At 40.3% G+C, this 24406-nt stretch overlaps 8 protein-coding genes across 11 annotated transcripts; 2 read left to right on the forward strand and 6 right to left on the reverse strand.

The window, feature by feature from the left end:
- The first annotated feature begins 56 nt into the window (after window positions 1-56).
- Window positions 57-927, forward strand: LOC134185561 (nuclear nucleic acid-binding protein C1D-like). The gene has a single exon (XM_062653375.1). It carries the CDS (start codon window positions 57-59, stop codon window positions 738-740), a length of 684 nt encoding a protein of 227 aa, XP_062509359.1. The 3' UTR covers window positions 741-927.
- A 5-nt stretch (window positions 928-932) lies between these two features.
- Window positions 933-2406, reverse strand: LOC134185562 (UDP-N-acetylglucosamine transferase subunit ALG14 homolog). Its single transcript, XM_062653376.1, has 5 exons — window positions 2278-2406; window positions 2071-2219; window positions 1883-2005; window positions 1766-1825; window positions 933-1711 (listed from the first exon to the last, which is right to left on the reverse strand). Exons 1-5 carry the CDS (start codon window positions 2402-2404, stop codon window positions 1535-1537), a joined length of 636 nt encoding a protein of 211 aa, XP_062509360.1. The 5' UTR covers window positions 2405-2406; the 3' UTR covers window positions 933-1534.
- A 581-nt stretch (window positions 2407-2987) lies between these two features.
- LOC134185829 (insulin receptor-like) lies at window positions 2988-8762 on the reverse strand. Of its 2 annotated transcripts, none has more exons than XM_062653708.1 (24): window positions 8627-8762; window positions 7924-8465; window positions 7551-7740; window positions 7378-7485; window positions 7169-7316; window positions 6915-7108; window positions 6718-6853; window positions 6565-6651; window positions 6342-6499; window positions 5860-6284; window positions 5734-5803; window positions 5619-5668; window positions 5446-5535; window positions 5039-5382; window positions 4887-4978; window positions 4695-4828; window positions 4534-4598; window positions 4123-4249; window positions 3935-4056; window positions 3816-3871; window positions 3679-3735; window positions 3553-3625; window positions 3352-3492; window positions 2988-3287 (listed from the first exon to the last, which is right to left on the reverse strand). In XM_062653708.1, exons 1-24 carry the CDS (start codon window positions 8733-8735, stop codon window positions 3179-3181), a joined length of 3627 nt encoding a protein of 1208 aa, XP_062509692.1. In that variant the 5' UTR covers window positions 8736-8762; the 3' UTR covers window positions 2988-3178. The 2 variants fall into 2 exon arrangements, with proteins under 2 accessions (XP_062509692.1, XP_062509691.1); XM_062653707.1 differs by having other exon boundaries at window positions 4695-4831.
- A 1308-nt stretch (window positions 8763-10070) lies between these two features.
- Window positions 10071-12619, reverse strand: LOC134186009 (delta-aminolevulinic acid dehydratase-like). Its single transcript, XM_062653914.1, has 11 exons — window positions 12455-12619; window positions 12347-12397; window positions 11843-11939; window positions 11645-11780; window positions 11506-11589; window positions 11367-11455; window positions 11165-11308; window positions 11015-11101; window positions 10923-10952; window positions 10307-10406; window positions 10071-10238 (listed from the first exon to the last, which is right to left on the reverse strand). The coding sequence occupies exons 1-11, from the start codon at window positions 12601-12603 to the stop codon at window positions 10177-10179; spliced, it is 1029 nt and encodes a 342-aa protein (XP_062509898.1). The 5' UTR covers window positions 12604-12619; the 3' UTR covers window positions 10071-10176.
- A 6-nt stretch (window positions 12620-12625) lies between these two features.
- Window positions 12626-18818, reverse strand: LOC134186005 (double-strand break repair protein MRE11-like). Of its 3 annotated transcripts, none has more exons than XM_062653908.1 (16): window positions 18350-18469; window positions 18183-18283; window positions 17330-17490; window positions 16986-17073; window positions 16658-16914; window positions 15909-16094; window positions 15521-15677; window positions 14760-14846; window positions 14579-14696; window positions 14306-14418; window positions 13939-14154; window positions 13403-13619; window positions 13270-13316; window positions 13139-13203; window positions 12949-13054; window positions 12626-12888 (listed from the first exon to the last, which is right to left on the reverse strand). In XM_062653908.1, exons 1-16 carry the CDS (start codon window positions 18381-18383, stop codon window positions 12844-12846), a joined length of 1998 nt encoding a protein of 665 aa, XP_062509892.1. In that variant the 5' UTR covers window positions 18384-18469; the 3' UTR covers window positions 12626-12843. The 3 variants fall into 3 exon arrangements, with proteins under 3 accessions (XP_062509892.1, XP_062509893.1, XP_062509894.1); XM_062653909.1 differs by having other exon boundaries at window positions 12626-12925; window positions 12988-13054; window positions 18350-18463; XM_062653910.1 differs by lacking the exons at window positions 18183-18283; window positions 18350-18469 and adding an exon at window positions 18788-18818.
- Window positions 18717-19867, forward strand: LOC134186008 (zinc transporter ZIP3-like). The gene is made up of 2 exons (XM_062653913.1): window positions 18717-19629; window positions 19687-19867. The coding sequence occupies exons 1-2, from the start codon at window positions 18727-18729 to the stop codon at window positions 19813-19815; spliced, it is 1032 nt and encodes a 343-aa protein (XP_062509897.1). The 5' UTR covers window positions 18717-18726; the 3' UTR covers window positions 19816-19867.
- On the reverse strand, window positions 19786-21626 carry LOC134186006 (gamma-butyrobetaine dioxygenase-like). Its single transcript, XM_062653911.1, has 4 exons — window positions 20890-21626; window positions 20627-20735; window positions 20326-20534; window positions 19786-20217 (listed from the first exon to the last, which is right to left on the reverse strand). The coding sequence occupies exons 1-4, from the start codon at window positions 21525-21527 to the stop codon at window positions 19887-19889; spliced, it is 1287 nt and encodes a 428-aa protein (XP_062509895.1). The 5' UTR covers window positions 21528-21626; the 3' UTR covers window positions 19786-19886.
- An 869-nt stretch (window positions 21627-22495) lies between these two features.
- LOC134186007 (gamma-butyrobetaine dioxygenase-like) lies at window positions 22496-24243 on the reverse strand. The gene is made up of 4 exons (XM_062653912.1): window positions 23558-24243; window positions 23380-23488; window positions 23109-23314; window positions 22496-22964 (listed from the first exon to the last, which is right to left on the reverse strand). Exons 1-4 carry the CDS (start codon window positions 24190-24192, stop codon window positions 22634-22636), a joined length of 1281 nt encoding a protein of 426 aa, XP_062509896.1. The 5' UTR covers window positions 24193-24243; the 3' UTR covers window positions 22496-22633.
- Between the last annotated feature and the right edge of the window lie 163 nt (window positions 24244-24406).

The raw sequence follows: 24406 nt of genomic DNA on the forward strand, positions 1-24406 counted from the left end.
AAGTTGAGTAAAAAATTAGAAGAAAACCCCGGATGCAACAGGTTTGTCCCGGATAGATGGAAGACGAGACGCTGCCGCCAGAGATCGAAGGAATTTGTGAGGACTTCCACCAGTCACTTCTCCGAACAGATGCTGTGTTGAAGAAACTTCTAGCCGTTCCTCACGAATCTCTGGATGAGAATCTAACAACTCTAGACAAAGCAAGACTCAACTTGACGCTCTGCTATGCCATAGACTCCTTGTTTTGGGCTTTCCTAATGGTGCAGGGCGTCCCACCTCGTGAACATGCAGTCCAAAAGGAACTGGACCGTGTCAAACAGTACATGGGGAAGTTGAAAGAAATCGAGGAGAAAGAAATGAAACCAGAGAAGAGACTAAATAAAGGTGCTGCCCAACGGTTCGTGAGAAGTGCTTTGTGGGAGCCTACAGAACAAACTGAAGGAAACGAAAATGCAAGTGACACGGAGGAGAGAGGTACCGACAAGATGCCAGACGGAGAGCTTGCCAATGTAAAGAAAATACGGAAAAGAAAGAAGAGCAAGGCAGCTCTTGACAAATTGAACGGAGATGATGGAGCGTCCGGTGACACTCCACTGATTAAGAAACTAGTAAAGAAACGGAAACAAAAGAACGGCGACGAGTCCACAGATACATCACAGTCAGATGTTATGAACACAGAAGATATGGAAACTGTCCATGGAAAGGCTGGAAAGAATAAGAAACGGACAAAGAGACCTTAAAATGTGTTTTGTGTCTTCACATTAAACAATCGCTCAATGGCAAACTAAGCTATCTTTTGTTCTATGAACAGACAATTGACCTTTATATTCGGTCTCATGTATAAATAGTGAGATTGTAGAGTCAGTGTTTTGAGGCAGAGGGCTAGAGGAAAATCGTAATCAAAGAAATAATCATGAACCAGTATAACCCAGACCATTGTTATTAGTGCCTTGAGGTGCCACGCGTTATATTGCATACTTATGGATACACTCACCTATGGCAACAAAGTAACGAATCACATAATCAATTAGTATATTATTCTCATTTAATTTATATTTTTATTACTATTTAAAAAGTATACTATTAGTATCTTGTCACACACAGTCTGATGCAAGCTGCAATCTACAATATTATGGATTCAATTAATTAACTTAAGTTAAACAGATAGCAGTTCACCTGAAGCAAATAGTGCTATGGCCTAACACGCATTAGTAAGCGTTACAATAAAATTTACCAAACACAGAAAACAAAGTAGATCGTCGACGACAGACATGATAGATCTCAGTTAGGCAATACAGTTAAAACATTGAATATACTCGCCTACATTTGCAACCGCCGAACTCTTCAACATGCAACATACAATCACTAAATAGCCTTATCAATTAATTAAGATAGACTCCAGCTTTAGCCCTGCTTTGTCATTCCATACATCCTCTGGTCATGTCAACGTCTGAGGACTTAGATACGTCAATACTGCACTGGCTTGAGTACAATGAATCACATGATTAATTTATACTGTACACATCACAACATGTTAGACTAGAAGCCCGATGTATTTAGTTCTTGGGTATTTCTTTTGCAATTCCGGCCATTGAACCAAGAGGTCGTTGGCAATACGTAGCCAGTAAAGAAGCTTCGCCGACAGCGACAAACTTTCAACACGACATAAACTCTCAACATACACGATCCTACAAGAACGTATGCCAAGAATCTAACACAAAAATCAGTAAACACCTTGGAGAATGCACGAAGCATAATCTAGTACCTTGTAAATGTATGCAATGCCACAAAGAGGTATACAAGTTCCTGGTCCGTTGCATAAAACCTGCCAACAATGTCAATGATGGCTACATGCTTGTCATTCATAGATTACACAGCTCACCAAGTCCGGTTTCAACCTACAGATTGTTGGCACAGCAGCTACGCAAGCCGCCACAGTAGAAAAGAAGGAGCTGAGCCATGACTGACCCACCTCACGTGACCGAACAATATGATGGAAACTGTGCTGTAGCAACGAGTTCGTTGACTGCGCAAGCACAGTATAGTGATTACCATTGTTACCGAGCTAACCTGTCTGGGGCTTTGTTTCGCTCTCTCCTCCTCAAATCGTCTGCATTTCTCCATACTAAACTTATCACTCTCTCCAATTACGTACTCTATTGGTTGATAGCGTTCTGAGAGACCCGAAAGTAATCGAAGCATCTCTGTTGTGTGACCACCTTACAACAAATTCTAAATTATTCTAAAATTTACGAACAATATAGGGACCTGGCTCACCAGAGCCTAAAACTGCAAGCACTTTGCATCTCCCTGTACGCTTATCGACTTTTGTAGAAATCCAATAGCAGCGACAAGCAACAATAACTAAGAAGACAACAAGTACAACGCCGATAGCCACAATCATCACTCAAGTTGCCTTGTATGCCCAGACCCTGCCGTTCAGCGCATACATTTGTACGTATTGTTCTTTTCGAGACTTTTGTAAAACCATTGTTTCGTAAAGAAAATAGTTTTTCCGCCTATAGGTATATGGAAGTTTCTTTTACGCGTGCTCTGCTTCCCCCGGCAGAGGAGACAGAAGCCAGCGTTGCGGGTGTAGACTATACAACTAGTAGATATATACAACTAGTTATATTATACACGTATATATATATATATATATATATATATATATATATATAGTGCATATATAGTGTATGTAAGCGCGGAAAGGGAAGGGAGATTCATTTTCGCAGAAGAGAAATACCTCTCTTTCTTAGAGTTTGGGTTTGCCCGTCAACGCGAAATGCCTACAATCAGGTACAGCGAATCGTTGGTGACGAAGATGACTGAAGACATGCAATTGCAATTATAGATAAATTCGAAAATTACCTAATCTATGGAAGGTGCACCTCCAAAAGAACTTGATTCGATAATAAAATAGGGTCACTAGAGCAGTACAAGCTAACAATTACTGTACCTAGAGTCAATGGCCTAGCATTCTGACACACAACTTGACCACATAGGATTGACCATAAACAAATCTAAGTAATAGTATTCTAGTATATCTAATCAATGGCAACTAAAATTACTGTAAAACCAATAGCAGAGTATTAAATAGTTTTTAATATCTAACATGGTGCCGTTTCACTTGCTCCTAAATTTTGCAATTTTTATATAGCGATGTCTAAACGAGCTGCTAAACTTGTACTTCATAACCCTTTACAGCTGGTAACTTGGACAAAACTTCTTCAAACAATGGCCGATCAAATGCGCTAAAGTTCCAGCAAGTAATCATCAGCTCCACACTATAAACACCACAAACATCCATAATCGTAAAGACAAAAAAATGAAAACGTAGTGTATACATACTAGATATCAGGCGAACTCTTCAGATCGTTCACATCCATCAACTGTCGACCAATAACAAACCTCATTACCTCTTCATTTGACTTTCCTGGATATGGTTGAGCTCCCAACGTAGAAATCTCCCACAGAACAATGCCATAAGACCTGTAAGCATAATAAAATTAATTTTAGCAAAATTTAAAAAAATTGGCTGTAGACGCAAACCAGATATCCGAAGCTGTAGTGAAGATGCCATCTTGCAAAGACTCGGGTGCCATCCATCTGACCGGCATTGGACCTGGCACACCATACATGTCAAATTTGAAAATAGATATCCGTTTTTATTAGAACCTCTGCCTCTCTTTCTGTAGTAGTCAGACACATACGCATCTCGTGCCATTCCAAAGTCTGCATGCCATTCAATCAGTTAATATATATACAACCAACAATTGGTATGTTGTCATGCATTCAAACATGCATGCTAATACCTCCAATTTTGACTGCCCCGTTATCTGCAATCATGCAGTTTCGAGCAGCAAGATCTCTAACACATCATGGTTACCATATGTTAATAAGTCAAATGTGTACAGAGTAATCATGCATGTACCTGTGAATTACTTTTTTCTGAGCGAGGTAAGCCATTCCAGCTGCAATTTGAGCAGCCATTTGAAGCTGATCGTCTTCAGTAATAGGAAAATGTAAAAAGCTGTACATGTCACCAGAAAATTCCTGCAGTATATCAACACAATATATAATTCACATCAATTTAAAAAATTAAATAATACAGCTTACGACCTGAGGTCGCAAAGTTCGAAGGTAGGACTTTAAGTCACCCTTTCCCATCAGCTCCATAATAACTAAAGTTGGACTAGTCTTTGAAACAATACCAAGCAGCCGAACAACATGGTCAGACCTGAATAGCCTTGGAATAATTGCAGTAATTAAGTGTACAAAACAATGAGAAGTAAACTACATGTAGCACACACACACACACACACACACACACACACACACACACACACACACACACACACACACACACACACACACACACACACACACACACACACACACACACACACACACACACACACACACACACACACACACACACACACACACACACACACACACACACACACACACACACACACACACACACACACACACACACACACACACACACACACACACACACACACACACTTCATGACAGATGCTTCATTGAGAAACTGGATTCTATCCTCTTGGCTTGAACCAGGCATAAGTTTCTAGACACACACACATACACATGCACACAGTCATGTTGTCCAAATAAACTTAACTATTTGAAACTACACTTATAATTCAATAAATAATTTAGACACCTTGATTGCAACATTAAGGATCGCTCTGTCTGTTTTCAGAGTTCCAGAGTGAACACTTCCAAATGCTCCTTCGCCCAGCATTTCTCCCATTGTAACATCATGACAATCCACCTCCCAATCGTCGGATTGATATTCTGCTACAATACAACCTGTCACACTCGGCACAGGTAACTGTCTCTTGCAATATATTACCATCATTTGCAGTCATGGCGATATTCTCTGAGTTGCCGTACAATATTCCGAAATAGCCAGAGCCACGCTTGCCTTCCAGTCGTCTCCTCATTCTAAAAAATCCAGCATTATTACACCGTGATCACTATGAGTGATGATCCTACTCCGCTTACCTCCTACTTCTTAAGCATACACAAACAAAACTAACAACAAAGACAAGGCAGAGTCCACAAACTATGCACAGGCCAATGACAAGACCATTCTCCTTCGATTTTGTCCCTTGAGAACAGTCAACTGTAAATGTTGTTCTAACCATTGCCAACATGTCATATCTAAAGCCATCAAACAGAGACTTTGTCTCCACTGTAACAGTCACCATGCCATCCTGACAATTACTGCTCTCCACAACAAAGGAACGAGTAATAGAAGCCTCATCTTTTCCAGAAAAACAAGTAAATTCAAGCGAAGATTCTTTCTTACAATTTGTGGTCTCATTTGAAATGCTCACTGTAATCTCCTTCATGCCAATAACATTTACAACGCTTTATTTACAATCGTAAATGCAAGCAATTTAACATACCCCCTGAAATAGAATTTCATAACTGACAACATAACCACCATTTGGACTTGATGGAGGCTGCCAGCTAACATGTACTATTTGTGATTGATCCTAAGACAATACCAAGTCACTGTTTAATTGATCCTCAATAAGCAATTAGTTATATATAATTAATTAATACACAAAACACTGACCGGGGTGTTGTATAATGCAATGCTAAGATTTCGAACCTTGTCAGCATCCACTAGTGCAAATAAAGTATGATAATTGTTTGTTTCTGTAAAACAACACACTGTATGTATCCTTTACCGACTGGAGCAGTCAAAGCAAGTTGTGCGTCACTGATTGGTCCACAGCCATTCGATAAATTAGTTTGTACCTACAAATACTCAGATTTCACAACTCAACACAATAGCATAGCAAGTTGAAACTAACTGAGATAAAATAGAAAGTATATGGCTTGAGATCTCTGAGAATCAATGAATTCGAATTTGAAGTTGCTGTTTGGGTGCTCGATTGACATACATCAAGTGCTGATTGTAATGCCAGGGCATCAACAGTATTTTCAACTGCATCATACCTCTCTTCTGACTCTTCAAAATCCTCGTGTTCATCTTTAACATCATCAGGATGACAACTCATCAAGCATGCGTTGTTAGTATCCCTTTGAAGTCGCGGATAGCTTAATGTCAACCCTTCCTGTTTAAGCCTTTTTAGAACACCTGGATGCAGGGCTTCGTAATGTACAACATAGCTAAAATTGTGCTTCATAGCCTTGTCCCGAACAATCCAAGACACACGGATGCTTCCGTTCATGCTTGGACAGCAGTCACTCGCTGTAACATTTTGTACAGTAAACGCTGAAGCAAAATGACATCGTTGAGATGCACACAATAACACAAGTCACACTTCATTACGTGCTGCCCGTGTTCTCATAGTTGTTATGTTTGATTCCTGCCCTGCTTGTGTATCAGACGTAGAATAAGCGACAACATAAAAGGCATACATAGTATCAGAGTCCAAGTCAGTCACCGTCGCTGACGTGGTATGTGCAGAAACTTGCAGAAGCGACCATCTTTGGTACATTAGTAAACCAGTATTAAACAATTCAGTTAATTCCTTCATATAGATGTAACTCACCCATTAAATGTGCTGAGAGAAGCCTCCTCCAATACATTCATTGCTTTTGAGAGACTCACACTATCGTCATGTTTCAATTTTGGAAAGCTAATAGTATAGAAAACCACGTTTATATCAAAACGTTTAAGTGCAACATGCAAAGAAGGTAGAAACCTGATATAGTACACAAAATAAGTGAAAACCGTGTAATTGAGAGTAAACGTGCTATTTGGATCTCGTTGCTGCCACCTGACATTCAAACTTGTTGTAGTAACATTGGTAAACGTCAATACCAAAGGATCATTCTCACCTATAATAATAAATAATGTCTACTGTGATATTAAGTATTCAAGCACAAACAAGTAATTTACATATGCCTGTGATGGCATTTCCTTTGCCAACGAATACGTTTTGTGAAAACACTGTTTTAATGTTTTTCAAGTCAGTTTGGCATAGTTGGGGATTAATTTCAACATAAGCTGACACATTGCTTGGCACTTCAATGTTTCGAAAATTTGGCCACAAGTGGGCCAAATCAGAATTGTCAACTAGGGCTAGACCATATCTGTATAGACGTACAAACCAACTGATGACAGTGTTTCATAAAATAGTGCAGTAAGCATACTTATCCTGCCATAAGTCCTGTGTTGCATCTGATGCTATTCGTTTTAGATTACGAAAAAAATTAAGAGACTTGAAACCATGACAGCGAAATATCAATAAGTAGCCACTAATTTCCTGAACTTCATTAAGATACTCGTCTGCTTCCTCATCTGTACAAAAAACAAAAATTAAAGCACACCCAAAAATGGCAACAAGATGGACATCACCTACACAGTTCTAAATTAATAGAAATTTCCAAATTGCCCTTTATCTTGTTGCAGCCCTTTAACTGCTCTAAAACTTGCGAGTTTGTGATAGCTGTCCGAGGAGCATTACATTCTATTCAGTAGAGATTGACAGAGTAAGTTGCTAAAATGATCACGCTGCACGGTTCCACAAAATACCTGTCACACACGAATTGTTGCACTCCTCACATCCAAGTGTTGCAGAGTTATGCTGGAAACCTGTAGGGCACTCGTCGACACACTTATTTTTAGCAGAATAAAGGTAGGTTTGCTTGCCAACAACACTATATGTTTCAAAATCATACGAAGCTACTTTCTGACACTCCTCAACACAATACAATCCATCCATCTAAGCAAAAATATTACATGAGAGATATAAAAGAGAAGTGTGTGCGTGTGTGTGTGTGTGTGTGTGTGTGTGTGTGTGTGTGTGTGTGTGTGTGCGTGCGTGTGTGTGTGTGTGTGTGTGTGTGTGTGTGTGTGTGTGTGTGTGTGCAATAAAGGCTAGCACTCAAATGCCTTAATAACTTACAATAAATGTGCCATTAGGACAACTTCGATGACATAAACCCTGATGGTAGACACTATTGAGAGGATTGCATTCACTCAATGGTGGTATTATTGTTGGTTGATTAGATTTTGTATTTACAACTTCGTACAACAGTCGACCACTCTCATAAATTTGTCCTGTACTGTTCAGACCTGCATACCATGGATCCATGTGTGAGATGACAAGAAATGGATTATTATCGAGAAACACACTTCCATCGAGTACACGAGGACGGATTCCAATTGTCTCCAGAGCCCCATTATCTTTTAATACCAATGCCCAGCGATCATTCAGCAATTTGTGACCACGTATAACAGTCAACTTTGGCAAAATCTGAGAGATACTTTTGTAGTCATGCGGGAGATCAGCAACCAACAGGAAGTGGGTAATTTGAGTGACGTTAGTCAAGAACGGCAAAGTAGATGGCAAATTGTAGCCGGAGATTAGCAGCGGGCCGTAGATAATTGAACAGTTTTTCAAGTCTTCTACATGTTGTAGAGTAGTAACAATACGTCCAGCGCAGCCTGTAATACAAAGTGACACTAAACACATCTCCTACGAATAGAAACAGCCCCAATAAATAATCACAACAAACAGTACAGTTTTAGTACTCTAGTAGTTAGTGTAAACTAATAGACTTGTTTTAGTATCCTCACTAAATAACCAACTAGCGCCACGTGCTTACGCTCGGGGGTGGTCGTTGATACGACCGTTGTAGGGCAATAAGATAAAACAGAAATGACCAGTAGAACAGCTGCAAGATGAATAGCGACAGCTACGGAGGCAGCCGTCATTAGTACAGCTAAAGTTCCTGTGGGACGTATCTAGATACACCAATTGAAGTCCCGTACTAGGGTAAGTATTGCGTAGCCAGACCATCTTCGCCTATCTACTACTGTAGAAAGCCACGATAGGATTCATGGTCGCGAAAGATTACGAATTTAGATGCTATTTACAATTAAGAATTAATTGAATGACAATTTAATTATCAATTAACAATATAAAATTTAATATACTTAACTAATTAACAATATCTATATAAGTTCGGTATCCGTTCGGACAAGTGCGTTGTAGGCGCGCTACTACTTATGTAGTAACTAGCTATGTAGTAACTAGAATCATTACGTAGGTACTAAACCCAGCTGTGTGCTATGAAAGTTCCACATCTGAACACACAATTTCCTTTGATAAAACACTTGATTGCATAATTATCCCATCTGCACATAGTAAGTTAGTACAGTATACTACTACTACTATAGCTAAATTCAATTAATTAAACAAGACATTACAACCAAGCATGCAGTCTCCGCCCTAATTGGTGTGCACCAAGTGTACGGAAGTTTCGGCTAGAGGTAGAACAATCAACCCTAAACGGTACCTAATAAGTTTCAAAACAGATTCCTATTAGTCTATGTATCAGTTACAAGTCTAGGTATATTCACTGTGCGCAATCAAAGCCTTCCGACGTCACAAAGAGAAACAAATGAAATGGCATTGTCCGACCACAAACTACCGAATGGCAATGAGTTGGCAAATTGTTGCCGCAATTACCGCCACCGCTTTGGGTCTCCTGCTCTACAGAGTGATCTACTCTAGCAGACGTGGACGACGGTATGAAGTTGACATCCAGTCACTTCCTTGCGACAACTCATGCCCTGGGTGCTCTAAGAATGACCCAAAGGAACTAGCAGAACACGAAGACCGCAGAGGAAAACGTGGATATGCATAAACCATTAAAAACTGTATAGACGTTATATCTTTTTTTGATATATTCGTAAATTGCACCATTTTGTTGGCATAAGCTGCGTGAGACTAAAACTGACGTTAACGGTATGAATGTTGCTACTTGGAGATAAGATATACAACATACAAAATTGTCTTACCTGATTCTCTCTTTTATTGTGGCCTATAGTGTATACAGTCTCGCACCCATGCCAGATCTTGTGACACATGCACACCATTCCTGTACTATGTCATGCAGCTCATGCAGCACATCCTGAAGTAAGACCATACACCTGTTGGTTGTGTTGTTCGATACACCTAACAAGTGACACTACCCAACACCACTTTAGGATACTTGCGTTCACCCTGCGAACAACCTGTTTGTTTGTTTCTTCTCATGGACATCCTTATCAAGCAATATTTAATTTCTTAATTAAATAATCAGCAACAATCATCACGTGATACGTCATTCCGTCACAAGTATAGAGATCACACACAAATGATCATAACTGTCTACGTTTCACTCATCCAGTCAAGAAGCTGTGGTGTAAAATATGTTATGACAATATCGACTCCTACGCAGAGAGTAATGTATTAGTGATTTAGAAAAAGTTGAACGACTGACTACATAGTTGTTACACACCTGCTCTCAACATGCCTTGAAGACTCTCCATTACTGCAGCTTTCAATGAGAAAGCTCCAGCACTAGCACCGTGATGCAGCATTGCAAATTCACCAGATACCTAACAACATGCACGACCCTTTACAATATATAGCTATAGCTATAAGATAAAGAATACATCAAAAATATTATCAGTATCGTATTTCCTTGAATAGTAACCAATGTAATAGTAATCCTGCTTGAATAGTTACCCGTGGATCTGATCAGTTTGCAAAATAGTAACCCACGCCTTGGATGTCAGAAACTGTAAGGACATTATGGTTTTTTTATGATGCGGACACTAAGTAAACTAACCAAACTAACCGTAACAGAATAGGGGTTACCCTAACTTGACAGTTTTGCATGCATTAAAAGTGCATTCCTCTAATACCTGCATAGCCTCGACTTCAACTTGAGCCATGATAGCAGACATTGAAAAAATAGTAACCCGATCTTGATTAGTAACCTTGCTTAAATAGTAACCCGTAGTTCTAATCATTTTAAGAAATAGTAACCCACAGGTTACTATTAACCCACGGTTTACTATTCAAGGAATACGGTATTTTTAATGTGTTCTTGTTATTGATTTCCATTCTACCTGGTATATTGCCAAGGGAATATGGGAGAACTGCAACACAAAACAAAATCTGTGGCATGAATTTAATATATTTCTGATAACTTGTTGGTCACCTTGTCTTTGATTTGCCTGCAAATGTCCAAATATGGCATACCAGGTTTGACCATAACCATGTCTGCTCCTTCCTGGAGATCGCGTTCCTAAATTGTAAGCAAACATGTTAGACATTCGTTATTATATCCAAGTCATTGATATTTACTTACCACAGCACGAATTGCCAAACCACTGGAACCTGGTGGTAACTGGTATGCTCTTCTATCACCAAAAGATGGAGCAGACTTGGCTGCCTCCCTGAACGGCCCATAAAAGCAAGATGAAAACTTGGCACTATAGCTCATCACACTCACCTAGACAAGACAAACCATCTATCGTTCATTCTGACATGCCAAATCATGCAAAGACTACATTGTTCTCTAAGTTGTTCTTGCGAAGAGATTGCTTAATAGCTCCGACTCGACCATCCATCATGTCAGATGGTGCAACGACGTGACATCCTAATGTAAAATTCTTTTCCCTGTGATGTAACAATCCAGTGCACACATACCTGCTTTAGCATATGCCAAGGCCACCTCGGCTAGTCGCTGAATACTAGCAGGATTGTTTATGGTGCCATCCAAATGAAGAATACCTGTGATAAATATTTATATTTTTATGACACAATGTCTGAGATGAGTAGCCCATACCACAATGACCATGTGATGTGTAAGCACAAAGACACACATCGCACACAATGAGCAAGCTAGGAAAAGCCGAGCGCAGCTTCTTCACAGCTAGTATTACAGGTGTCGTTGCAGAATCTGCATGTGTACCTCTCTCGTCCTGTCAGACAACATTAGCATGCACTACTATATATGCACACCACGGCAATTCCATGCAATCACCTTCTCAACTTTAGTAGGCACTCCAAACAGCAATACGGCTTTCAGTCCCTTGTCTACTAGAGGTCGCACTAATTCTTCTAATCTGTTTACTCCATGTCTATACATGCACAAGGTATATATATTACAAAAACATCGGTAGACTATTAGTCACTTCTTGTAGCCTTCTTGCACTGTGTGTGTGTGTTAGTGTGTGTGTGTGTGTGTGTGTGTGTGTGTGTGTGTGTGTGTGTGTGTGTGTGTGTGTGTGCATGTGTCGTGTTTGTTGTTCGTTCATTATTCAATTTATTGTGTTTGTGTGTGATGCATATATGTACACTCTTTAAATACTACATAATTCGGTTGGAGATTGAATGCTTACAAGTACATGTATACCATGGTATGACTGATTATCACCTCATTGTCACGTGAGCAAATCACTACTCTAATTTACAAGTCTTTAATTAATATTTCTACATGGCAACTTCCTACAGTCCAAGTTAGACTTCAAGCAGACAAAGGATTTACCTAGCTTGACCTGGTAGACTCGAAATTGGTTCAACAGCATCTGCGTCGTCACTGTCAACACAATATCGTACATCCAAGCGCATGTCCTAACGGCATTGACTGCCTTACGTGATGAAGATTGGATAAACGAGATTTTCAGCCGATAATTGCGCCCTTACCGACTGCCACTGACGAACAACCGGATGGGAATACCCTGAATGCAAAGACATCCTTGTAAGCAAATCTACAATATCCCGTATAATGACTAGCCTCGACATCCCAAATGTATGTAAGTGTATGTACTGTGCTGTACAATTTCAGAATGAACAATTGTATTGACAATAGATTCTACAATGTAGTTAGAAATTTCAGTTTATACCTCATAAATGACCAAACTCAACAAAACAATTTGAATTTCTATTTTTTAATTATTAAACGTATTAATTAAAGCAAAATATAACAATCTCACATCTAAAACGTTGCTCAGCTTCTGTTTCAACGATAATCTACAACTCATTTCAATCAGGTGAATCCGTTTCAGCTAAATCATTTCTTCCTTTTGGCTATCACAAATGGATTCGCTGACAAGTCATCTGATTCCTATGTAACGAGGTCATTATTACCTCACATCTCACAAATATCAAAATCACCAGAATGCCCACCACGTATGCAATGGCTCCTCGTTTCCTACTGCCCTTCTCTATTTGTGACCAAGATGGCGTCGACCTGCTACATCAACCAATACACAGTTACAATAACACAGTTATACATGTAAATTAGGTGTCTACATCAGATGTGAACAGTATCAACTACCTGCTACTTCTAGCTGCACTAAACGAGGCAGAAATTTGTTGAATTTCTTCATCAGAATCTGACACCTAATGTAGCAAATTAAAATAATATATATGTAACTTAGCATCTCAATAGCATGTTATCAAAATTACGTGGACAACGTCAGATGACAGTCGAACATTACTTGATGACCCTTGCCCTAAGATTATAAAAACAGCCACATTAATTAACTTGACTACTAAACTCAATCAAACACAAACAGTTTGCAAAAATACATCAAGTTACCCTTTCCTCTTCCTCGTCCTCGTCCCCTTCCCCTTCCTGCTCCCTTCTGACCTGCTGCACTTCGACTTCCTCTTGGTCTCCCACGACTACGAGATCCTCGACCACTAGCAGCGCTACCAACAGGTGCACCTGCCTCATCACTATCATTATCATCACTTTGTTTGGTTTCCACTTCAACTGCTCCTGATTGCCTCTTCTCTTGCGCACGTTTTAAAGCCTATCACAAACAGGCCATTAATTCAAATGTCACAAGCATGACAAGAACCAAGTTTTGCATACAATGTAACATATACCATCACACACTACTGTTTGAGTGCAAATTGTCATATATGGTATTATTGCTTGTGTGCAGCAATAAGGTTTGACTCTGTCTTTGCTTAATAAATTAAACTTTGATAACAAATCAAGCACAAAAATATACAACCACCAAAATACAAAACATATAAAAATGACTAATGTTAGTAAATGCTAGTCAGACCATCCAACATTATGATCTAGTTCAAAATTTAACAAATTATCATTCCACTCAGTCTAACCTCTGAAGCTAGTTTCTCCTCTTCATCTCGTTGCAAGTGCTTCTTTCTCATAGCCAGTTGTTGAACAATGCTTTCTTCCGTAGCACGGTTTTTCTTCAGGTACTCTTGTGTTGACTGGACTGAATACGTTACAAACTCTATAATAGCTTCCCGTTCATCTTTGTCTACATATGCAGACACTGCCTCTTTCATCATGTATTCCGACAATATACCCATCTAGCAAAACAGAAATTGCAACTACAGTTTAAATAGATAAAAATTAAAGCTTACACGTGCGCGCGCGTGCACACACACACACACACACAGCAATAGAACTCATACAAAAAAAGTGTTTCAGTGCCTAAGCAACAACAGTTGTCTTCAGTACCTTGTCTCTCTCTTTCAGTTCAATGAAGTCAGTGACTGTGGTTGTTTCTACTGCCCTAGGCCGTTCTTGCATTATTCCACTGCCATCTACATCATTGTCTCCTCGTTTAGATGCTACACGAAATTTAAAAATAGCTGCTTCCATATCATTCTATTCCGAGGAAACCAAAGAAATGTGAATTTGATATACAGACAAACAGACAAACAAACAGACAGAAACTTAAAAATCACACTGAAAACATGAGTAAATGCCTGTTTATCATTGACAACCTACCATAGGTACGTTTTTGTCTGTAGAAATTAAGCAGTTCCCTCGGGTTTGCAACACGATTCACATATATCTGACCAAACCTCAGAGGGTTGACTACCTCATACCCTCCACTGTATTCAACCTGCAATCATCAGAGACAGAACTATCCAAATACGAAGCTCGCATTAAGACGAACAATCTGTACCCTCAAGCGAATTAATGGAAGACGAGGTTTGAGTTCTGTTTCACTAGCAGCTATCTCTTCCTGTGCTGCAGTAATCATTTGATCAACCTGGAAATCACAAGCTCCAATTAATACTCAGTAAACGATGTAATAATAATAACATTAACTATTATTTCTCGATCATTATCAGTGGTGGATCCAGAGTTTCTGAAAGGTGCACTTTGGGATACTAGGTATGTGATGTCATGAAACAAAAATCAGAAAGATAAGATCTATTAACTTAATTACCATACTAATAACTAAATTAACAAACTTGTCCGGCTCTAATGTCTCACGAAATTTGAATATAAATGGGATCCTTCCACCAGCTGGTCACCCCACATGACTGCTATGTAGCTTGTACGGACTCCTTCGCTACCGATGGTGCAAACACCACCAAGAAACTGGAAATTCCCGACTGTTGGATACTTCTCCGTGTACTTCCCCAGTCTCAAAAGGAGTAAGCGTGCCCCTGTTGCGCCACCCTCTAGATCCGCCACTGATTATCTATTACAAAAGAGTCAAGTTCCTGCCCACCCACCACTAAACAACAAGCTGTAAAAGTATGCAGGACAGCCTGCTACAAGATAAGACCTAAAAAAATCACATGATACAGATGTCCATGACAACAAACAGCAGACAAGTTGCAGACACACACTGCACCAAACCGTACAAGGAAAATCAACAGATAGACAATATTGTCTGATGAATTTGTCTGCTTCATCGTGGCTCACGTGATTTACCTTCGCTGTGAGATATGCAACAATCTGATCTTCTTGACTTGGATGAATTCCACTGTTACTAAGTGATATATGATCAAATAGAAAAGTGCGTACAGTATCTAGTGGGATCTTGGTAAATTTGAAAGCTCTTTCGTGTATCTCAATCAGAGCAATGTGTCTGACAACGAAACACAAATGTCAAGTTATGCAGTACAACAGTCAAACAGTGTACACAGAAAATGATGGACAGAGAAATGAGACAGCAATACAGACACACGCACACGCATGCGTGCGCACACACACACACACACACACACACACACACACACACAGGTAAAAAGACAAAATGAAACAAAACACAAATAACAGACAAAAATTAAACAATAACGCCGTGCACATCAAGCTTTACTTCTTTATTGCTTCGCCCTCTGCAAGTGATGTTGCAATTGACGAGCCAGGCTGACTTAGATAAAAGCGATGAGTATCATGAGGTGCTGGATCAATTTGGCAATCATGTTCATGTCCCCATACGACAAGATCCAAGAAATCGGCAAGATACTGTTCAGGAATGAAGTCTGCCTGTCCACGTTTCCTTCTGTAATTAAACACACTAACTATCAAACAGAACAAACAGAGGTGTAGACAGCACTCCGGCCGGTCCGGCCAATGCTCAAAATTGCGTTTTCGCCAGATGCCAAATCACATCAACTTCCGGTTTAAGGATGAGCTAATTAAATAACTGATTTATATGCTACAATTATTACAGCGTGAATTTTTTTAACACTTTAGTTGTAATAAACTAAACACCATCTTTCCAATTTCTAATTCGCGTACACTGCACTGTACGTGTTTAATTAAGAGACACTGGTGTATTTTATAATGCCATTCATGATTGCCTATTTTTCATTTGCATTTACTGCACCGACCAATCACCAAGTAAACTAAAATTACATTGTTTAGCGTGAGTTAAATGGCCACGCCTACTAGCGCACCACCACGTTAGGTAACTTGCTATTTACTGTCTACACGTCTGACAAAGCAAACCCTACACACCGCTGTATACATAAACACACAAACAAACACAGAAAAACAGACAGACAACTGACAAACAGAAAGATCAAAAATGGACGAAAAACAAACAAGCAAACAAGACAGAACCTGTTTTGATGAAGAACGAGAATATTGAACCAACTTTCTGGATCATTAGATGGTCTTAACATTTTTACTTTCTCCTTAGTAAACGCCTTGTGCAACCTCTCGTCTCTTACATGCCCGATGCCATACAGAGCCAACTTTGTCTTGCCTTTCTGCAGCAGAATCGGTGACACCTCTATATCCTCAACATTATAAACACGACCGAAGTAGTTGACTAAACCGTTTACAGACAAAATATCCATAGCTGATAGAGTTCCATCCTGCTCAAACATAAACCACAATTAGACGTTTGATAATGTAAGTATGACATTGACTGGAGATGTTGGTGTACCCCTGCAGGATCATCATGATTTCCGTGGATTGAAAACACTGGAATAGAGATGTTATGATTTGGACTCATGTAGTTGACTTCAGGAAACCTGATAAGAGACACAATACGATGCAAAGAAGATAGATACAACAAAATGATAAGGCTACATACGTACATGTATACATAGTGATACATACATATTAAAATGGTGTGTGTGTGTGTGTGTGTGTGTGTGTGTGTGTGTGTGTGTGTGTGTGTGTGTGTGTGTGTGTGTGTGTGTGTGTGTGTGTGAAATACATTAGTTTATTTCTTGATTTAATCAATAAACAGCAACTCAATAATTCAGCTCATTCTACGGTACATACGATTGATGCTTAAAGTTTTCAGCAGGACTGCTTAGAAACTGAATGCCACACGGACGATCTCCCATACAAAAACGCCGAAAAATTTCTATTGTCCCATGAAGTGATTTTCGTGATGGCTTGTTATCGTGAAACAAATCTCCTCCCAACAAAACCATGTCCACCTAATCAAAGTACAGTCACACCACACAAAGAACACTAATCAATCAAACAAACACTCCTAGTCGATGACTATCACACACACACACACACACACACACACACACACACACACACACACACACACACACACACACACACACAAACACACACACACACACACACACACACACACACACACACACACACACAGACCACAAACAAACATGGGGACACACTCACAACAAACAAATGTTCATAGCTAAGGGTAATACAAAGAATTTAAAACAAATCTTCAGCTTTGTAGTGCAAACATAACTGGATAAATAAAGAATTTGCCAAACAGAATTCCAATCCTCGAATCCTCTTGCAATGGGTCTAATGCAGCTGTGGTTGCAGACATAAACCATGTGGACAGTGGTCAGCAATGCACATTGATAATAAATTAAAAATAAATGTAATCAATAAAAAATTTTAAAAAACAATAATGTGTACTTTGTACAAAGCTGTGAGCAAGACAGGTGAACAAGTCACTACAAAATATCGCAAAACTATCCTATACGCATATTTGATGTAGTACACAGTGAAACTCTATGCTTGAAGTTCTGTACCATTATGGCTAAAATTTTAGTTAGTTGTTACCATATGTTTCTTTAATTAATTAATATTAATTAATACTTTAATTAATGAAAAAATGTTGCCCCCCCGTGACATTTACCTGTTGATGTTCAGCGTGTCTTAATATTTCCTCAAACGTTACAAGCGAGTCGTTGCCTCTGACAGGATCTCTCTCCGCGTAACCGACATGATTGTCTGTAGCTGTGGACATAACCGTGTAGATCATGTGACACAGCGAATATAAGGAATCCCGCCGATCAAGCTTACCCAGCAAAATACGTAGAGTATCTTTTTCTTGCATTGTGACTTAGAGCACAATCTTACAAAAGTGAAACAAAGTAGCAGTCTGTTTGCTTCCCGCCGTGCGACTATGCAGTGAAAACCCGGATAACCTCGCAGTCCCTCTTTCGCGTGCGGGCAGCGTTCGCCCCCTCGCCTCTCCTCGCGCGCACGCTAGCAGAATTTTTCGTCTAAAATTTGTTATGCTAAAAATGCGTCTAGTGTGGACTTGTTACCCACCGACAAGCCTAAACAGTTGACACACCCGCGTAATGACGTCAAGAAGACAAACGTGAGGCACCTTCCCGACCCCGCCCTCCTCGCGCGCGTTAGGACGCCTGTCAATTCGACCAAATCTCTCTACAATGAAGGTGTTGGTTTTGAAGATCGTCTGCCTATTCGTTCTATTCTGTCTCACGCTCTTACTTTCTCTCATCCCAGTTAGACTCATCGCAACGAAACGACCGTCTCGCTGCCGCGAACTCTGTATTGCCTTCTGCGGCTGCTTCGCTGGCGGAGTCTTCCTCGCCACCTGCCTTCTAGGCCTACTGCCGGACGTTAGAAACACTCTGATGGACGTATCATGCGTTGGCGGATTCGGCATGGACGCAGACTATCCCAACACAGAGCTCTTGGTCGGAACCGGATTCTTCCTCGTTCTATTCATTGAACAGACAATAATGAGTCGCAAAGGTGCGAGAAAGAAGGCGAGTCGAGAATCTAGAAAGGTCACTATTAGCCTTACAGACATGGGCAGACGGCAATCGTGCGACGCTTTTCGATGGCCGCTTGTGTTTTCTGACGGAAGTGAGAACTTGTTGGATGGTCATGATATCAATTACCAACCTACCGGTACATGCCACAGTCAGACCGGTTTTCGGTCATATATTCTGTTGGTCGCATTGTCGGTGCATTCGTTGTTTGAGGGTCTCGCTCTCGGGCTGGAGGACAACGAGCGTCATGTCTTGCAGCTGTTTTACGCACTGATTGCTCACAAGTCGGTTTTAGCTTTCTCACTTGGTGTCAGCTTGGTGATGTCTAACATGGTGACGTCACGCTTGGTAAAAAGTTGTGTTTTATTCTCTGTTGTTTGTCCCTTTGGGATAGGCATTGGTTTGATAATTATGGAGTCGGCAACTAGCTATTCGAGTCATCTAGTGGCTGGGCTTCTTCAAGGCTTGGCTGCTGGGACGTTTCTCTATGTTACCTGTTTTGAAGTGATGGCTCCGGAATTCAATAAAGAATCGAATGATTACAGAATCTGGAAGGTAAATTCGATGGTTACCAATTTGGAGTGAGTTTGTATTCGTGTTGTTGATTGTTAGGTTCTCCTCGTCGTCATTGGCTTTGGGTTAGTGGCACTTGCTCACCTGTTTCATTCACATCCATTCGGATCATTGAATGGACACAAAGACTGGCATCTGTGTGTTGTCAATGTAACTAATGAAGTCTAGATAGAATTGCATATAGTGTATTTTTAAAAGGAAATTGCATTATTTTACAGTATTCAAATTGGTAAGATTTATCACAAAGTGAGTGACAGTTTTTTCATAAGTACTCGAGCTTTAGAACGAATCTCGTCCCAATCCATGTAGCAGACCTCACCATAGCGGTACTCATTGTCTTGCAACTTAAATGCTGATCGTCCGTGTAGTACACGACGGTTATTGATCATCGTCATCTGTCCGGGTTGTACTCTAAACTCAATCATGTAGTCGGGCGAGTGCAACAGATGGGAGAATTCGTAATATGCTGCATACCACTCGTAGATTTTGTCCACTAGGATAGATGGAATACGAGGACCTCGGCAGTGGTTGTTGTAATTCACTTCAGTGATCTCACCGCTTGAAGACACTCTACACGACAAGACTTGTTCACACACACACACACACACACACACACACACACACACACACACACACACACACACACACACACACACACACACACACACACACATTTACCTAATGGTGTTATGCCATGCTTCCATGTCGTAATCTCCAACAAGATCGCTACCAACATCCACAAACTGTACTGGATATTGTGAAAGTAAATCAAACGCAGCACGATTCTTTTCCCTCAACACTTCAGCAACGCGAAATCCATCACAAAATCGAGTCTTGCCACCAGCAGCGGAATCCGATAACTGATGAATGAAGTGAAGAATGTGAAGCTATATAACCACAAAATAAAAATATCAATAGTATTAGACTACAATATTGTACTATATAATAAATTAGTAACATACGTTACTTGTACACCTACCCCACAAGAATAGTCATATTGTGGAAGCTCATTGTGTAAAGACAACTCGACACTCAAGTAGGCAAGGCTACTTGCGTTTGGCTTATTTTCCACCGTCATAACGCCCCTCCTGTAGAACAAAAAATAGATGTAAAATTTTAATTTACTGATGTAGAGTATACGGGTAACGTTCAGGTTGTATTGTTTTGTGTTAGGAAATTATGTACACTGTACTGTAGGGTAGGAACGTCTAACTACAAACACAACTAATTGTATCAACTCACCCATAGATAGATGGTTTCGGATAATAAATACGATCGCAAAACCTTTTCACTTGATTTAGCTGAGTCCCAACATTTTCAAGTAACACCAAGCCATGAGATTCCACTTTTAGCAAACACTCAAGCAAACATCTGTCATCTTCCAATAGCATCTCAAAATCAAATCGAGGCATCTTGTCGTAATAATCACCCTCCCAATGGACAGTTTCCACAGGTAGTCGTCCAGACATGGTAGTATTTCCGATGCAGTGTCTTCCCAGCCATGTAGACTTGTATCTACTGTGGTGTCCATCTGGCCAAGTGATAGTGAGCTGTTTGCCGTCCTCGTTCACTTGAGCATCAGTTGCCCGAATGTTTAGATCGACGGTGAATGCAGGATTGAAGAGCCTCTGTCTGGCCACTTGGTCAAAGGACTCTGGTTCTTGGCAGTTGTCGCGCAAGAAAACGTATGGCAAGTCAACAGTGTTGCTGTTGTTCCATTGGATAGACAATTTTTTTTCTTTCAGTTGTACAGACGTGATACGTAATGAAGGCGAAGAGAACCTATGAGTTAGACTACTACTACTATTGGTGGCAACAGATGAGAATCGTAAGAAGTGAAGCCTGGCCGTTTGGCGGAACTTCGAAAAAAGAGAATACATGATGTGGGCGTCTAGACGCAACAGCTAACAAAGAACAGCTGATAAAGATGTAAAAGTGCGTGTCTTATCTAGCAGTAACACCGCACTACGTACAGTATACCCCCCCCCGAATTTGTTGTTCGGTGTACAGGATACTATCCCCCGGATAAAGTATCCCCCAGATAAAATTGATGAAATTAGTCTTGTGCAGCGAGTCCCGCCCCTTTTTGACTTTCTAACGTAAGTCAAATACAGCACTACTGTACTGTACCCTCGGTCCCGAATAGTTTATCCCAGATACTTTAAGATGACTGGCTGGGATGAACTAACTGGCCTATACTATTCGGGGGTAGTAGGTGTACTGCTTACCTAGACCAGGAATGACAACGTCTGGTTTTTTGGGAACGCGGGAACAGTAGCCAGTAGTAGACTCAAGGCCAGTTTCTCTCCGTCCCTGCCGTTCCCTCCGAAGCGGAAAACGATAAGAATAGCACTGCTAGCACACTTTTTAGCGCTTCATATGTTGTGCAATATCCATAATGGAGGCAGTCTACGTAAACTATCGGCTAACCGTCTCACAATTGTTTTTCTGTTAAGATCTCCATTAACATTATGTGAACACTAATGATAAGTATTGCCAACCCACCGAAAACTCGTATGTACAAATTTAATTGTCAATTAAAATCACCGCCCATGAGTTCAGAGTATTTCTTCTACTGTACTGAACCTATACTTTATAGAACAGTCTACTAGACTAGACGAAATGGCATAGACGTATACGCTGTAGTAGAGTAGGCCTTCAATAGCACAGTCATCGAGCTACTGTTAGATAACCTTCCCTTACCTAAATCTGAACAGATGTGTAATAGTAGCAAAGTTCACGTCTAATTCAATTTACAAATGAAATCCACGTGATGAATGCATGCACTTCTTTGGGGTAGACAATGGATTGCATTATGAGTGCAACCTAAACAGGTATGTCTCCCAAATCAACAAATCCAGAACTCACGCATTCTATTTTAATTACACCAATAAACTCACTTTCTTAATTATATTTAAATAAGTGCACGTGAACCATGTCAATTTTATGGTAAACACCAGGGTTTTTTTAGATTCAGGACTTTTCATTATAGAGTGAGTGACAGTTTCTTCATAAGTACTCGAGCCTTTGAACGAATCTCATCCCAATCCATGTAGCAGATTTCACCATACCTGTACTCATTGCCTTGTACTTTGAATGCTGATCGGCCATGTAGTACACGACGGTTATTAAGCATCACCATCTGTCCAGGTTGTATTTTAAACTCAATCATGTAGTCAGGTAAGTACAACAAATGGGATAATTCATAATATGCTGCATACCATTCGTAAAGTTTGTCCATCAAGGTAGATGGGATATGAGGACCTCGACTATGATTGCTGTAATTTACTTCAGTGATCTCACCATTTGAAGACACACTACACAACATTGGTTCTTTCATTAACACACACACACACACACACACACACACACACACACACACACACACACACACACACACACACACACACACACACACACACACACACACACACACACACACACACACACGATGTCTTTACCTAATGGTGTTATGCCATGCTTCTGTGTCATAATCTCCAAGAACATCACAACCAGCATCGACAAACTGTACTGGATATTGTGACAGTAAATCAAACGCCGCACGATTCCTTTCCCTCAACACTTCAGCAACATGAAATCCGTCGCAAAATTGAGATGCACCAGCAGTGGGATCCGATACCTGATGAATGAAGTGAAGAATGTGAAGCTAAACACAAGGCAAAAATACGAGTGACAACAATATTGTACAATACAATAACTTTGATATCATACCCCACTAGTATAGTCATAATATACAAAATCATTGTGTAAAGGCAGCTCAACCCCTGTCAATGAAATATGACTTGCATTTGGCTTATTTTCCACCTTCATAACACCTTTCCTAGAGTTACAATAGACACTACAGTTTCACACATATTACAAGTTGGTACTAACAGCTCTATCGGCTTACCCATAGATACAAGGTTTCGGATAATAAATACGATCGCAAAACCTTTTCACTTGATTTAGCTGAGTCCCAACATTTTCAATTAACACCAAACCATGAGATTCCACTTTTAGCAAACACTCCAGTAAACATCTGTCATCTTCCAATAGCATCTCATAATCAAATCGAGGCATCTTGTCGTAATAATCACCTCCCCAATAGACCGTTTCCACAGGTAGTCGTCCAGACATGGCAGTATTTCCGATGCAGTGTCTTCCCAGCCATGTAGACTTGTATCTACTGTGGTGTCCATCTGGCCACGTGATGGTGAGCTGTTTGCCGCCCTCGTTCACTTGAGCATCAGTTGCCCGAATGTTTAGATCGACTGTAAATGCAGGATTGAAGAGCCTCTGTCTGGCCACTTGGTCAAAGGACTCTGGTTCTTGGCAGTTGTCACGCAGAAAAACGTATGGCAAGTCAACAGTGCTGCTGTTGTTCCATTGGATAGACAATTCCTTTTCTTTCAGTTGCACAGACGTGATACGTAATGTAGGCGATGAGAACCTCTGAGTTAGACTATTAGTATTGGTGGCAACAGATGCAAACCGTAAAGAATGGAGCCTTGCTGTTTGGCAAAACTTTGACAAAAAAGAGGACATAATTTAGGGGAGAACAAAGATCACCCAGCTACACCTTCCTAGCGTAAAATGCAAATGTGCAAGGGAAACAAAGAACGGTTGTGTGAAGTCTGTACAAGTACGTGTGTGCGTGCGTGATTTAATTAGAGTGGTCATTAACTAAAGCAGGTTGCTTCTTGGGCATATACCTCCTGGTAATGCCAGCAAAATGCCAATCCTTTCTTGTCTGTTGAAG

This window comes from Corticium candelabrum, chromosome 10 (assembly GCF_963422355.1).
Source record: "Corticium candelabrum chromosome 10, ooCorCand1.1, whole genome shotgun sequence".
Lineage (NCBI taxonomy): Eukaryota > Metazoa > Porifera > Homoscleromorpha > Homosclerophorida > Plakinidae > Corticium > Corticium candelabrum.